Below are 16,574 nucleotides of genomic sequence, written 5' to 3' on the forward strand. Positions count from 1 at the left end.
ACATTTAATGTTTCAAGAAGGAGGCCGCACCTTGCATAGCACTGCTATGACTGCTATGCAAGGTGCGGCCTCCTTCTTGAAACATTGAATTTCAATATTTGGGCCAGCACCCTCAGAGATTAAATAACTGAGAGTGATGCCTGCTCCAAGTGGGAAATTGACTTTAACAGTTACATTTAAAAAGGGGGGGTGGGGTGTTGAACTTTTTGGGACATTTTTATTTGGAACGTACTGGCAGCGTCTTTGCATCACCAGCCAGTAGCAGTCATATCAATTTACAGTAGGCCTACTCTGTTAGGCCATAGTGAATTAGCCTGCACTATCTCTTGTTGGTGGAATGCAATTTCTGCCATACTGTTGTTTGCTCTAAAGTGTTGGTGTCTAAAATGGTTCATGATGGCCCTTGACTATCATTTAATGTTCACCTTTTCCATCGCAGCAAAAATACAGTCTATAATATCGTTTTCTCCACACAGTGACATCTTCAACCCTGAGGGGTACGCTTAACACCCAAGCCACTGGGAATGCATCGTCTAAAAACTGACTACGTTCTTAAACTTCAGGATGCTTTGGTCCAACTATTACAAATACACGTATGATTTGGGGTCTTGGGAGTTTTCTGCCTATAGCTCTGCCACGGCACATATATGTACTATACATAACAATTTTTTTTTCTACAGCATCATGCACGGTTGATAAAAAAGCTGCCCTTTTTGTGTTTTAAAAACAAGCATTTTAAATGAATACTCCGTATTACATTGCTTTCATGTCAGCTGAACATGTTAAGTCATCTAATCACTTAAGGTAACAACTGTGCATCACAGTGCATCACATCCTTTCCATATAGGTCCTCTGTAATAATGTTTGATCCATAGCTATTAAGGAATTCATTTACATAGCTCAGTGTACACTTGGGACTCAAACAGTTAAGCACTGTGTGGGTACATTGCAAACCTCAAGCAGCCTACTGAATGACTGACTGCAGGAGCAAGCGTTACAGAAAAATACATTTCCATTCGATACATCACCCCTATGACATAAATCAGAAGAAATGGAATTCATACTTGCTGGTTTTGTGTCACTACTCTTAAAGGGAATAACGCTAAAAACAAATGGACCTCATCTGCTCTTTTTAGAAGACCCAAAAGATGAAAAAAGACAAAAACTTTAGCCAAGTGGATTTCTCCATCCTGACCATGTGTGTTTTCAGAGCGAAAAAGTATTCTTCTGTCCCAGCCATAGAAAACATTCATCCTCACAATGAGGGGAGAGTGAATCTTGTATGTTAACAACCTCCACTTCCCCGTCTCAAAATCCACATGTGAAACCCTTTTAAAGTAATGAGGAAACTGGATCGGCCCGATGAGAGAGTCAGTACAGAGGACAAGAGGAGGGAGCAAGAGAGAGAGAGAAAGAAGAAGAGAAAGAGGGATGGCGCGAAGGTATCGCTGTTCATCCATTCGTTGAGGGCAAGATTTCACCACATTTGGAAGAAGCAATGCATGTACTCAGCAGGACAGAGAGAGAGAGAGAGAGAGAGAGAGAGAGAGAGAGAGAGAGAGAGAGAGAGAGAGAGAGAGAGAGAGGGAAGGAGAGACAAAGAGCGGGTGGTAGGGAGGATATTGCCATTCACCAGTTCATTCATTGGTTCCGAGGGCACGTTTTCACCCTCAATCGGAAGGAGAAACATGACACATACTCAGAATCAGGACGTACGTACTCTAGTAAGAGAGAAGGAGAGGAGTTCACCCGTTTGTTCAGTCATTCGTTTGTTCGTTGGTTGGTTAGGGGGGTAGTCAGTGCTTGAAGTGGGGGGGGCAGAACTTACCTCGTGCGCCGCCATTTTACAAGTTGAAAACAAAGTTTTTCAAAATGCGTGCAGGCAATAGGCCTACAAAAACATGACTTGTACTGATTTGGTACTGATGAGACTGTTGGAAAACCAGGGTTCCTGCACTTCTTTTTGGATGGTATTTTCGGATGGTTAGGGTTCCTGCACCTCTTTTTTTCCCACTTCAAGCACTGGGGGCAGCGTGTTGCTTTCACCTCATGCGGGAGGAGAAGCAGCGCATGTACTCGGTCATCCAGCGGTCGTTGGACGTGTTGGCCACGCTCAGCTGGCTCTTGCGGAGCTTCTCCAGGTCGGCCGAGCGAGCCCGGCGCCGGTCCAGGGCCCCGGGGGCCCCGCCCCACCGCTGGGCGTCCTGGCGCTTGGCCACCGCCTCCGAACGATGGATCTGCGGAGCAGAAAAGGACAGAATAGAGGAGTGTTGACATGCTTTATGAATTTCAATGAAAATTAAGAAATATGAGCATGACGTTTATGTCATAGCGAGAAGGACAGGTCAAATGTAAATTTGAAATGCACATACTATATACATACAGTAAATCACAGTAGTGGCTTGTTTGCAAGGACAGAGGACTCAAAAGTTGAGATGCTTATAATTCAGAAATATTAAAGATCTAATGTTTATAATGTCAGCATGAGCAAAAAGTACATAAAGTACTCATGTAAAATTTAAAACCACCACCTCCGATCTGAAGAGCAGAACGGGACAGAATAGGGGAGCTGAGATAGGAGGACATTTTATGCATTATATAGATCCATATTTTATAGATAATACAGGATGGAAGTTGTTTAAGGTCATGTAAAAAACCCACAACATTTGAAATCACTACAAGGGGGTGCTAATTCTGCATACCATAAGCAGTCAGGCTACTTGGCCGTGGGGAATCCAGGTTGGAGTTCAGCATGGGTCATTTCCCAGTAGGGATGCAAATTATCGATTAATTAATTAATCATTAGTTGATAGCCTTATCGATCGACTTACAATTAATTGATAAGCGGCATTTTACCCCTGAAATCTCAATGCTCCTCAAAAAAACTACTAAATCTAAAAAAAAATTGATTAAAAATTTAGATAAAATACCACATTTAAATTAATTCTATTTCAATTCTTTAATCCAAAGGTGATTTAAATATTCCCACTATTCACACCCCTCTTCACACACACTCTTCACATGCCCATTTCACCTGGGTCTCTTATCAGTTGAATTGTCGATTAATTGCGATTAATGTTTTTTAATCGATTAACACATTGGTCGATTAAGGTCGATTAATCGATTAATCGTTTGCATCCCTATTTCCCAGCCCTACCCCATCTCTCTCTCCCTCTCGCTTGCTGTCCCTCTCTTCACTACTTCTATCACAACATAGGCAAAACAATGCCAGAGCTAGACAGAGTGAAATAATTCAGGAATATCGAGGAGTCATACAGGAATCATGTGCTTTTCACTGCACAGTCAGATATTTAATAAAAGCCACATTATCAAGCAACAGGTCTGTCCAGGGAAATAGCAGGGCCATTGAAAAAAACATAGAATTATTTCCACAACCACAAATATCCACCCTTTCTGGACCCCTGGCGCTTTCTGTTTTACTCCCTGTCATGACCTGCTCTTCCGAGGGGTGCAGTGGTAACATCACCTGCAGGATAAGTGGGTGAGTGCTAATGGTGACTTGGGTTTCAATCTAGCCTGGGTCATTTTTCATTTTCCCACTTGACGCCTTCTCTTTCTTTCTTTCTTTCTTTCTCTCTCTCTCTCTCTCATTTCCAGTCAGCGTTAGTTAGTGTAGTGTCTATATTAAAGCATCTAAATCTTCAGAAAGCAGACCTCAGACCATTATGACCAGCTGATCGAGCGACAAAGTGGCATACAAAGTCACTGCAGGCAACTAAAAAACAACCAAGGCCTTCATGCTGCTTTAAAGAAGACATTATCACAACACTCCTGGCACCATCGTCGACTCCAGACAGTCTTCTTACGTAACACTGTAGTGTATGTCATGCTGCCTGACTGTTATCTTTATGCCTTTCAACCATTTTCTTATCATCACATGTGTTAAGTGAAGTATCTGCCAATTGGACCCAATGCCATGCTGTTATCTGCGTGTCTTTGCTCACATTGTTATCCTCATCGTTGTACTTTAAACTGCAACTATGAATACTAAGAAAACTTGTGTGGACAGTCAGTTTACATGGTAGTAATATGTAAGAATAATTCCTTCACGCACTCTGTCATAACATTATTGTCACTGTAACTGTAATGACCAAGTCTTGATATGGTAGGCCTACTTAAAACTCTTGGTAATGTAGTTAATTGTTTTCAGTTGAGTGTTTTTACTCCAAGTTGTACAGATCACAACTCCACTCTGCAAATTTGCAGTGCCTATAAGCCCAATAACCTTTGGTTACAAGTCCATCAACTTATTCACCACATCTGGCAAGCATAATTTTAAGGTTGAAAAAAAAAAGACTTTTTTTCTGTAATAACAGAACAACAACCAGAACCAAGAACAGAGCACACGGCTCAGAGTCCAAACGAGGATCTCGCTTCATTTCTCTTGTGCAGATATTACACTGTAGGTACACCGAGCAGAAGAGAGGCCACGACAGTGAAAGAGAGACCTGGGGCAGCTCTCAATGACATGGGGCCCACCTGCATTATTCATGCCCTTCCACCGGCAGTGTTGGATGTCTGCTAACCTCACTCACTCACTCACTCACTCTAATACTCACTCACTCCTTCCCTCCCTCACTCACTCTAATACTCACTCTCTCACTCACTCCTTCCCTCCGTCACTCACTCTAATACTCATTCACTCACTCTAATACTCACTCACTCACTCAAATACTCACTCACTCACTCACTCACTAGGGTACGTGTAAATAATAATCAATATGTATCGCGATGCATCGATCCTACAGTCGACGATCGAATCGAATCGAATCGTTTGGTATCATATCGTGAGGCATTCTTAATTATAATAATCGAGTCGCTGCCACCTGCCCAATACCCTAGCTCCGTAACATAATAGACATGGAAAAGTAATTGGAAAAAATCGAATTGGATCTAATCAAATTCTATTGTATCATATCGTGGGGCATTCTTAAGTATAGAAAATAATCGAATCACTGCCTTAAGAAATCGATATTGAATCATATTGTCATGAAGGCAGTGATTTTTATCACTCACTCACTCATTCTCCACATTATGCAAACATGAAAACTGACTAGAAACTGACTATGAAAAGACTAGAGGGTTAAATTGAGAAGTGCCGGGTGCACTGTGCAGTACTGGTCCACATTGGTCCACTTAAAGCCCCGATTCTCTCCCTTCTCACCCATTCACTCACTTTGTGAGAGGGGGTTAGAGGATTTAGTGGCATGTGGCATGCAGAAGTGGCATGCCCAATTATTGTGTATTAGAACAATCAATGGGCATGCCAAAGGAAGACCAAGTGCCGTCATGTGACGCTATAGTTGGTGATGCTAGACTACTACTACAATGGCTACTACGGCCATGTTTGTAATGTCAAACTGTACCAAAACTCATTCCTAAACCTACCCTGTCAGTGAACAACGAGTGTACACCAACCTATAAACATGCCGAATTGTGCCTATACCAAAACTCATTCCAAATCTTAACCTGTCAGTGAATGATGTGTTTTCAACCAAAGTAAATCAGAGCATGCCACTTCCGCATGCCGCATGCCACTGAATCATCTAACCCCTTCTGCACTCTCCTCTCCATTCTCACCCGCTCATTATTCTCTCCATTCTGATTCATTCACTCACACGATTCATTCTCTGTTCTCCCCTTAGCGCAGCACTATGGCTCTCTGTAATGTCATAGCAATGTTGTTATGATGTAGCTAAGCATTTTCAGCAAGTGAATAGGGTCACCGGCGACCCTTGCTGCAGTAAGAGGCTACACATCCACTCACTCCTCCCACTCACTATTCTCCATCATTGGATAATTATTCTCTCCATTTTCCAATAACTCAACATTTTTTTCCATTCTCATTCTTTCAGTTTCACTCACTCATTCACTCACTCACTCACTCACTCCACCATCACTACCGCTGCGGCTTAGTGACAAGTCACCCAGTCCTGCATGTCTCCCGACTGATAGGATGGACTCCCCACTGGCCTGAAGAAGCACAGTGGCCTGGGTGGACCAGCTCTTCCCAATTGCAACAATACTGGATCATCCTCTGCCTATGCCCTACGGCTGCGTTTTGTTTACATACTATGCCTCTTGTCCACTGCCGGTTTTCTGGTAGGCCTACACCTCGACACAGCGTGACTCGGACGCCACTTTTTGCTTTTCTAATAGGCATGACGACACAGCTCAATTGTAAAGCAAAAAGTGGCGGCCGAGGCGCGCTGTGTCGAGCTTTACCAGCCTACCAGAAAATCGGCAGTGGAGGAGGCATTACTGTACATTCAATTATTATTGTTATTGTTTACATTTATTGCTATTTCAGCAGCTATGGCTATATCATGGCCAATACAGATAGAAAAAACATCACATACTGTACATTCAATCCTGGGTAGTTAGTACTACAGTTCTAACGATGTAGGCAATAGCGGCAGCTGCACAACGCTGTTTGTGTGTCCGTGTGTGTGTGTGTTTGTGCTTGTATGTGTGTGTGTGTGTGTGTCTGAGTGTGTGTGTGTGTGTGTGTTTGTATGTGTGTGTGTGTGTGTGGGTTTGTGTTTGTATGTGTGAGTGAATCAGTTTGTGAGAGAGAGAGACAAAGAGAGACAGTGAGGAAAAAAGAGAGATGTATTTTTAATGGCCTTTAGGTGCATTGGTGCACTGTGTCTGTGTTTAACTGCGATACAATTGGTGAAGACAGGTAGAAGACAGGTATTCAAGCTTCACATGACAATGAAGTGCACTCATTTCAACTGAATTCAACGCAACAACCTCTTTTGCAGACACTGATAGGCTACCCACATACAAGGACCCCTGCATGATATTGCAATAAATCATCTTAATTTCTATTCAACTTAACTCAATTTGATTTCACAGCTCACTTCCACTGCGGACAACAATGCCTGTATGCAGGAGATCCAGCTTCTACATGGAATTGGAAATACAGTCTATCCATTCAATTCAATTCAATTCAACTAAACTCAATTCCATTGAGTTACTCACTTTCCCGGCCGACACTGGCGCCCTCATGCTGGGCATCCTGCCTTGCAAAAAACTGTGATTCAATTCACCTCAACTCAACACAATTTGATTAAGTTCCTCGCCTCTCCAGTAGACATGGATGCCTGTGTGCTGCAGATCCAGCTTTACATGTCTGTACTCACTTCAATCACTTCAATGAAACTCAACTCCATTTCAACTTAAGAATCACTACTTTGATTCCTTACCTCTCCTGCACACAGTAATGTTGTCATGCTGGGGCTCCTGCCTTGCATGGCAATAAAGTGCATTTCAATTCAACTCAACTCAAGTCATTTCAATAAAAGTTGCTTGAAAAGAGAAAATAACTTTTCTTCACCAAGGCACTCCAAAAAGTATAGTTAAAAATGTCTTTATTTTTATGACATGTCCATTAAGGACTTTAAAATTGCCCACGCGTAGCGGCAGTTGAGCCTTCTTCATGCCCTGAACCAAAGAGCACCCACAAGAATACTTTTTTCATCTTTCTAAAGGGACTGAGCACGCCTCTGACTTCCAAACATCATTTCAATAAAGCTCAACAAAAAAAACAGGTAATGGGAGTGCTTCTGGGTGTTCACCTTTTTTCCTCGGTGCTCATCAGTGTAGGGGCTCTAAATCTTGTTCAAAGTAGAGGAAATCCGAGGCACTCAAGTTTACAACTTTTATACTTTTTATTTCAAAATTAACCTTTCTATTTAAAAAGTATAAAAATTCTAACCTTGAGTGCCTCAGATTGTCTAATCCATGAACATTTCAACTCAACTTAATTTTGTTCAACTGAATTCAATTTCCTACCTCCCTTGTGGAAACCATGCCAGGTACCCTGCTTTTCATGATCATAACATGAGCTATTTTCAATGAACCCCAACTCCATTCCATTCAATTCCATTCAGTTCCATTGGCCCCCCCCTCACCTCTCCTGCGGACACCGAGGGTCTCATGCTGGGCGTCCTGCTCCGGGTCTCCATGTGTCTCTCGGTCCAGCCGGGCCGCATGTACGAGCGCCTGGCGTCTTTCTCGCCACTGGTGCAGCCGCTCTCTCTCTCCTTCGTCCTCTCCCTCTCCCTCTCCCTCTCGGGAGGCTGGCTCTTGGCTCTGGTCAGCTTGGGGGCCGAGGAGGGCCGGAGGGGCTTGTCCACGTCCCCGTCGTATCCCGGCTCAGAGCGGGGGGCGCGGCGTGGGCGCTGGTGACGCTTCTTGGGAGGGGCCTCCGACGAGCTGCAGTTCACCGTGTCCGTCTCACACGGGACGCCATTCTCTGCACAGAACAAAGCGATATGGGTTTCAAAACTGAGGCAACACTTTATGATGACATTAGCCTGGGCTCGCACCATAGGCAAAGTCACCTTGCTAAGCCCATCCCAATGACTCGCTACAGAAATCCAGAGAACTTCACATTTGTTCCGCATGACTTAACATGTTGTCCCTCATTTGGCAACCATTAAGTGGCAAACATTAAGTGCACACATGCATTATGGCTATTCAGTATGTTGCCAAATGTTAAATCACACAGAGAAAGTGACAGACAGACAGACAGCAGGGAGAGACAGATACAAAGACAGACAACAAATAAAATATGTAATATAATGTAATGTAAAATGTAAAATGTAATATAACATACAGACAGATAACCAAACAACATTGAGACAGATGTTCAGCAGGATAGTAGCATAGTGACAACACTAAACAAGATGTTACGTGAGTATTAACAAATACAAAATGAATGTCAGTGTTAGTAAGCAGTTATTACGCATTGTCAAGGCCTACAAATGGACTTCACCAAACACAAAAACTGAAAAACAGAAAGACACTACCATGTTCAAAATGACAAGTAGGCAGAAGGCCTGTACTGTTTTGCTATTGATGCATGACAGGGGTCCCAAACATTTCTAACTTTGGGCCCACTTGATTTTTTTCACAAAGCTCTGACCCAATAAAATAATCAAACACAAATAAATATAGTCAACAGAAGCACACACACAAATACAATGTTGATGTTTAGAAAATTATTTCAATGCCCACTTGGAATACATTCAGTACCCAGTTTGAGAACCACTGATGTATGACATGATATGGAGCCTTACCAACTGCAGAAGTGTCCCCCATTGTACTGTGGGCTTCTGGCGGGGGCGGGAGCGGGGGAGGTTTACCATTCACCACGGTCACTACCGTGTCCTGGGTGTCATCCGTCTCGTCCCCTCTGGAGTCGGACACGATGTGAAGCTTGTTCGCCACGGCAGCCTCCAGGACGTCTTTGAATTTTGGACTTGATCTCCCGCTGGACAGAGACTCCGATCCGCTGTCCCAGCCGTCCCAAAACAGAGGGTTGTGCGTCTGCTCCATGACCCGCCGATTCACCCTGTATTTCACGGAGTCCTCGTAGTTTTTGGAGCATGCGTCCCATTTGGGATTCCGGTACTTCTTCATGTACTCCGACCGGACCTTTCTCGCTGCAGCCATCTTATTAGGATTGCTCGACATTTTTGCCCAAATGAAGCAAGAATCTAAAAAGGAAACCACAAAACAATGTCACGGAACAGACCTAAATGCTGCGTCCTGTTGATTAGGCCTGGGCTATATTCGCTGCATGTCTTGGTTCTCTCTGTGCACGTTTGCGTAGCTACGTTGCGTGCAAGTTCAGAGCGGGTAGCAGCTTGTCAGGTGCGCACCCAAACACTGACAGTACTGACCGCATTACAGGCCTGCTGCACACAGCATCTATAAATATTTTAACACAACTTCATGGGATGACTCTGTGGGCGTTTGCACTCTCTTATGTCTTTGTACAGTCATAGAAGAATATACCCTGCGCGGTGCCAAATTGATGATGAAAACATAGGATGATTTTTCGATTTTGCTTTACGCGTATGATTCGTCTGACTGACACATGACACAGGCGTTCTACGTCCATTACTGTGGAAATATTGAAATGAACCGGTGACTTTCCCAGCACACAGCAAAATTATTGCATTTACTACCAACACGCCCACGCATAACATGGGGCTTGGCTATCGTACGACTAGCCTAACCGAGGATCCCACCTGCGCAGGCATGTAGGTAAACACATCGAGGTTGACACCAAACGCTTACCAAAACGGATCTGTCTGTGATCTTAGATGAAGAAAAATTATTTTCCCTTCATGCCATCGTGAAGGGTTTTCGAATCAACCGGGTGTTGTGACAAGCTAAATGGTAGTCCGAAGCGAATTCCACTCGAAGCTGCGTCGAGCAGACGGAGCCGCGCCGACACTCAACCAGCGCCCGTGACGTTTCGTAGGATAAGCAGCCAAGACTGTTTATTCATATAAACCGGCCACCTTGCGCATGCTCGGCAGGGCTCGGCCCTATTATGTCTTGTAGCCTAATGAATCCAATTACGTTTCGGAAGAGAAGGAAGACCTATGACTCCGTCAACCGATGATTATTTGTGTGTCCCCATAGATACTGCTGTGGCTGCAGTGTCCGTGTTTGAGTAAAGGTTCCATTGATATTTTCGTGTTTTTGCCCTCACATTTGTCATTTTTGTGTCATTGTTTACTCTGTGGTCACCTGTTGTTTGTTGTTGTTTTATGCGCAACGGTGACATACAGAGTTATTTGATCCTGTGGATAAAAGACGCGTCTCCTATTGCCATTCACACCATAGTCAAAATGAACACAAACACATTTGAAAATAGTTAATAGTTTTATTTCCTGTGGACCTGTTGGTGTTAGAGATTTGGTTGATAGAACAGATTATAGGCCTACAATTCACCATCCTCATTAAGACATTCAGAGAATCATGAGTAAGGTAAGTCTATAACCCGGAAGATGTTCCCTTATTTGAGGTTTGCTCACGCTCTCTCTACATTTCGATTTTTTCTCCGCGTGTAGAGGTTGACAAATCTTCGTCCTTTTGTTTTTATCGTCTCACGTCACTGAGACAAAGCTTGGGCTGGAAAAAAACTTGTACAAAATTGTCCCACAATAACGACAGCAGCAGCGGGCTGTGTGCTGGTTCCTGAGCAAGAGATGATCCGTGTGATGGTAGTGGTGGTAATGGCGTTGCGCTTAGAAGCACTTGCGGTGGACAATGCTGGGGCCTGCCTCATCGTACTCCTGCTTGGTGATCCACATCTGCTGGAAGGTGGACAGGGAAGCCAGGATGGAGCCACCGATCCAGACGGAGTACTTACGCTCAGGTGGGGCAATGATCTGGAGGAGGAGGAGGAGAGAAAGAGTGTGAGCGCAAAGTCGGACATCTAACAACAGGTGCAACAAAGTGATACAAGGTGGAACTAAATACGGTCATAATAACCTCTTTCTGACAGTTCACCAATACAACTTGTATTACCTGTAATTTGTTTCAAACGTTAAAAAAATAATTTTCTGGCTATTGCTAAACTATACAACTAAGTAAATGTTATAAAGTTCATTAATATATCGTTAATAACACTAGTATAATAACAATAAACAATGCGTAATAACTAATGTAACCATTCAGGTGTTCCCCGAAGTATTTCCATATGAATGGATGGGGCTGCGTTACCTTGATCTTCATTGTGCTGGGGGCCAGAGCAGTGATCTCCTTCTGCATACGGTCAGCAATACCAGGGTACATGGTGGTACCACCGGAAAGGACGTTGTTGGCGTACAGGTCCTTCCTGATGTCAATGTCGCACTTCATGATGCTGTTGTAGGCAGTCTCATGAATACCAGCGGACTCCATACCTGAGGGCAGATGAGGGAAACAGAGAGAAATGGACACAAAGTGTGAGAAAACACCCCTAAGAAAGAAACATGGACGCTTCAAAACATTATGATGAATACTATTGTAACTACAGCAATGTAACAACCATCAGTGAGGCCTACTACTACTGGCTGATATAATTTAATTTTGGGGGCAAAGTGTGAAATTATTTAAAATAACATTGTTTAGGATAAGGAAAGTAAGCAATATACATTTAAATAGTTTCTGTTGTCTTTGTCTATGTTGTTCAGGTACGCATCCACTCACCAATGAAGGAAGGCTGGAAGAGGGTCTCGGGGCAACGGAAACGCTCATTACCAATGGTAATGACCTGACCGTCGGGCAGCTCGTAGCTCTTCTCCAGGGAGGAGGAGGAGGCGGCGGTGGCCATCTCATTCTCGAAGTCCAGAGCGACATAGCACAGCTTCTCCTTGATGTCACGCACGATCTCACGCTCGGCTGTCAAGGGCAGAATTTGCAAAGTTTAGCGCCTGAGAGTCAGACATCATCTAACATTTATGCGCTTTGTTTTTTTTTTTTTGACTGAAATGTCGTATTTTGGAGTCACTTACCGGTGGTCACGAAGGAGTAACCACGCTCGGTAAGGATCTTCATCAGGTAGTCAGTCAGATCGCGACCGGCCAGATCCAGACGCATGATGGCGTGGGGGAGAGCGTAACCCTCATAGATGGGGACATTGTGGGACACACCGTCACCGGAATCCAGCACAATACCTGAAAGCGGAAAAATCAGACAAGGACGCGGGTGAATGAACAGGTCATCCGATATGTCAGCTGATAACTGGTGGTCAAACAACCGCACAGTAGATGCCAAGGTTTCTTATGGAAACTTGGCACCGGTGCGTAAAAATATGTGGATGTGCTATATTTTTCCCTCACCAGTGGTACGACCGGAAGCGTACAGGGACAGCACAGCCTGGATGGCCACATACATGGCGGGAACGTTGAAGGTCTCAAACATGATCTGGGTCATCTTCTCCCTGTTGGCCTTGGGGTTCAGTGGGGCCTCAGTGAGCAGGGTGGGGTGCTCCTCGGGGGCCACACGCAGCTCATTGTAGAAGGTGTGGTGCCAGATCTTCTCCATATCGTCCCAGTTGGTAATGATACCGTGCTCGATGGGGTACTTCAGGGTCAGGATACCTCTCTTGCTCTGAGCCTCATCACCGACGTAGGAGTCCTTCTGACCCATACCGACCATCACTCCCTGGAGAGGAAGAAAGTCAGGAAGGAGGCAGGTTGTGAGTAAGTGGGCGAAACACACCGCCACATGGAATACATACACACACAATGTGGTCTAACATAATCTATAACACCTGACGTGAAATAAGGAAAATAAATGTATGTGGGCTATTCAATGGAGAATGTCAGTTTTGAAATCACATCCGTTAATCAAAGAAATGGCACGGTGTGAATAAAACTGAAGCACAGGTACTCAAATCAGTGCGTAATTGCGCATGGGTTGTGAAAGTTATCCAAACGCATTTTCCTATTGTTTTCCCTCAGTTGCATCCTAAAGGAAAAGTCTGCATTTTAGTGTACTTATTTCTGTGCGCAGCCAATTAAGTGCGCAATGGCGCATGGTCTGTCACATTATGAATTACCCAGATGCATTAGTCAATTATGCACTTTGCTTTCAGTTTTCCAATCATTAACGTAAAATCTACTATTGTTTATTCAGAGCGCACTCTCAAATCCGTGCGTAATTGCGCAAGGCTCTTTCACATTCTGAATTGCCAAAATACATTGGCCAATTTTGTTGTTTTTCTGGTTTTCCACAATGATTTCAAATCCTATTGGTTAAGCCTACTTTAAAAGCTTAGAAGGATTCCGTACCTGATGACGAGGGCGACCAACGATGGAGGGGAACACAGCCCTGGGGGCATCATCACCGGCGAAGCCAGCCTTCACCAGGCCTGAGCCGTTGTCGCACACAAGAGCGGTAGTCTCGTCGTCGTCGCACATGTTGGTGGTTTCTTCAAATTAAGAGGGGGAGAGAGAAAACGAATGTCAATTTATACATCACGAGTTACAAACTTGGATAATTCATTTTTGGCACACATATGGTGAACCGCAAGACTCTCCAGGCGCACGCGTAAAATGTAATAATAATAATAATAATAATAATAATAATAATAATAATAATAAAAGAATATGCGCAAAATCATTCTATACGCTTTGCTAGAGAATGTTGATATCGAAATGTGCATGTTTCGAGTCACAAACTCGGAAACATGTTTGGCACATAGTTGTAACGCACATGGTGAACCGCGAGTCTATCCAAGCGCACGCGTAATTTTTTTTTTGGGTGACTGATTTTATACGCATAGCAACAGAAACGACGAGGAAAGCCATAAAACGCATAAAAATGCAGCAGAAATTGCTTAAAATGTGGATTTTAAGGTGAACCTACAGATCACTTAAAAAAAAGAAAGAAATTGTATCAGACTACGTGGGGACGTGGTGGATCATCTTTGGTAAAATCAAAAAAAAGTCTGGACATCTTGTCCGATTTAATTAAGCTGTTCTCTGATGTAAACATACCCTTTCAAAATGTATGAAAAAGAAGCTAAATTGGAAAAAAAATCTGAAAAGGACAAGAAGGCGGAGCCACAAGTGGCCAAATGGTGGCGCGCCTGTTTGAGTGCGCTAGTGAACAGCTGAAGAAAAAAATGTGCTGATCCTTGCATCTGCTTCAGGGGGCCCCCATAGAGGTGCACAACCTGCTGCTGTCGAAGACAAGAGACCAGCTATATAGTCTTGTATTTCTAGTCTGTAATCCGTTGGTGAACGAATCCTAGATAACAAATGTTGTAAGAACTAAATAACACACTGGTGTCTATGCGCAATCTACAGGGTGTGTAGCCTATCCACAGGCACTAAACCACACGCACCTAATTAGTAGAAAAAATGCTCTGGGCCTACCTCAGAAAGTAGAAAGATGCTCTACCTCATCTTGAAATAAACTAACGTCAGTCAGAGCAACTAGAATGCTCTGATTCTAAGATATTTGGCGGTTTAACTTAATGATTAGTGTAGTCCTATTTCAATTGTTGGGAAAAAAAAGTGTCCAATTACTAACGATAGCCGTTGAACTAATTGGCCTTGATGACGAATGCTCTTGATCATTTTGAAGAAAGATCCATTAACTAGACGCAGCATAAGTCGCATACACCTAACACGTCCCCTTGGGTTTGACACTATGGAGAGGCTTCCCGCTCTAGGAGCGCCAAGCCAAGTCCGACCGACAAGTGACAGCGCCAGTTGCGCGCCTGTCACCCCAAACGGAGTTAACTATTCAGTGCGGTGTTTATCCGTTCCACGTGGCTTTCCAGTGCCGTCCCTTCATCGCGGTAAAGTATCCAAAGTGCGCGGTGCGCTGCATGGTAAGTCTCGGTAGTAGTACCCAGAGAGTGATGCGTCCAAGTGGCCCGGCTCAACGCGCTTACCTGTGGTGTCTCCTGCCTAGAAGTTCTCAACCGCTGCTGGATCCAGCTACAGGGACATGGACACCCACCAGATGCTTATATACCCGTCTTCTCTCGTCCTCACTCCACTCCCCCTCCCCTTTTCTTCCCAGCAACCTTCAGGAATATCCGTGTATGACAAGCGGGCATTAGCCCCGACCCCCGTCCATATTTGGCAGAGATTGGTGTGTGTTGGTTGGGGAGGGGGCACACACAACACCGTCTTGCAATCTTGCTAAGCAGCGCGGAGGACCACACAGACACGGACACGGATGCGCCGGGTGCCCAAGGGGGAGTGCCATATATGGGGTGGTAGACCCTAACCCGGGCCGTGCTGAGCGAGCCGTGTATGGAAGATCAGGGGTTGTAACCCTCATGGTCTTGTATGACATTTCGAATAGGGATAGCTCCTTAGGGCGGGACGGCAGACTCCTTGGCCTATTAATGAAGTGGGTTAATTTGGTCGGCTTTGGTTGTAGCTGTCTGCCCTCGTTTACTGTAAGCTTTCACATTAGGCCTATGGATGCAATGGTCTAATATTATTGTGTCCAATTACAGGATACATGGCAAATTGCTTACCTCTATAAATAATGAAAAAACACAAAAAACAATGGTGGATAAAGTAAAAAAGAAAAGAAAAGAAAAAAGAAATACCCTTACATTGTATAGTCTACTGTATGTACCTCATTTGGAATAGTGACATAACTGATTTACAAATCATGTAAGATCAGGTATTAGAGTACTTCTGCTTGTACTTCATACACTATTGCTTACAATCCAAGAAAGAAAAAACTTTCAAGGAGCTTTCCGAGGCCTACTCAGGTTTAAGGTGGCATAATGGGTGGAGGGCAACATTCCCTTTGGCCTGTGATGATTATGCAGCTGTCATGGAATTCGTCACACTCCCAACAATTGGACTGAATGTGCTCAAAACCTTCAAATGCCAACATGGTCAGTGGGGAATGGCTTGGGGATATAGCTAAATATCAAAGTGGTCATTTTGCTTTGGTTTCGAATATCGTACTAGAGATATAATTGATCCCTGGGGAAATGAAGGAATGCCAACTTAATGGATAACAATTTGGCATGATTAAAACTTCATGGTAGAGAATAATGAAATTATTTAAAGATATAAACACGCCACAACATAAAACCTTAACATTGAATTCCCATTTAATAATGTACTTTTTACAATTAATACAATGTTACAGCTCCCTTTGTCCTCTCTTTTGTATTTGCTTCAATGTTACAGTGATACTTTCACACTACTGATAACAGCCATGCTAACCTAGAACCTAGAACACCTTTGAATGACAGAACACACACAACTGTTTCC

General features: G+C 43.9%; 2 protein-coding genes across 2 annotated transcripts; both read right to left on the reverse strand.

Annotated features, from left to right (window-relative positions):
• Window positions 1-1,803: 1,803 nt before the first annotated feature.
• ccsapa (centriole, cilia and spindle-associated protein a) lies at window positions 1,804-10,284 on the reverse strand. Its single transcript, XM_063183589.1, has 4 exons — window positions 10,117-10,284; window positions 9,111-9,530; window positions 7,941-8,284; window positions 1,804-2,237 (listed from the first exon to the last, which is right to left on the reverse strand). The coding sequence occupies exons 2-4, from the start codon at window positions 9,505-9,507 to the stop codon at window positions 2,043-2,045; spliced, it is 936 nt and encodes a 311-aa protein (XP_063039659.1). The 5' UTR covers window positions 9,508-9,530; window positions 10,117-10,284; the 3' UTR covers window positions 1,804-2,042.
• A 407-nt stretch (window positions 10,285-10,691) lies between these two features.
• acta1a (actin alpha 1, skeletal muscle a) lies at window positions 10,692-15,337 on the reverse strand. The gene is made up of 7 exons (XM_063202833.1): window positions 15,221-15,337; window positions 13,608-13,747; window positions 12,654-12,978; window positions 12,327-12,488; window positions 12,022-12,213; window positions 11,554-11,735; window positions 10,692-11,219 (listed from the first exon to the last, which is right to left on the reverse strand). Exons 2-7 carry the CDS (start codon window positions 13,734-13,736, stop codon window positions 11,076-11,078), a joined length of 1,134 nt encoding a protein of 377 aa, XP_063058903.1. The 5' UTR covers window positions 13,737-13,747; window positions 15,221-15,337; the 3' UTR covers window positions 10,692-11,075.
• Between the last annotated feature and the right edge of the window lie 1,237 nt (window positions 15,338-16,574).

The sequence above is a fragment of the Engraulis encrasicolus genome, chromosome 1 (assembly GCF_034702125.1).
Source record: "Engraulis encrasicolus isolate BLACKSEA-1 chromosome 1, IST_EnEncr_1.0, whole genome shotgun sequence".
In the NCBI taxonomy this organism is placed as follows: Eukaryota; Metazoa; Chordata; class Actinopteri; order Clupeiformes; family Engraulidae; genus Engraulis; species Engraulis encrasicolus.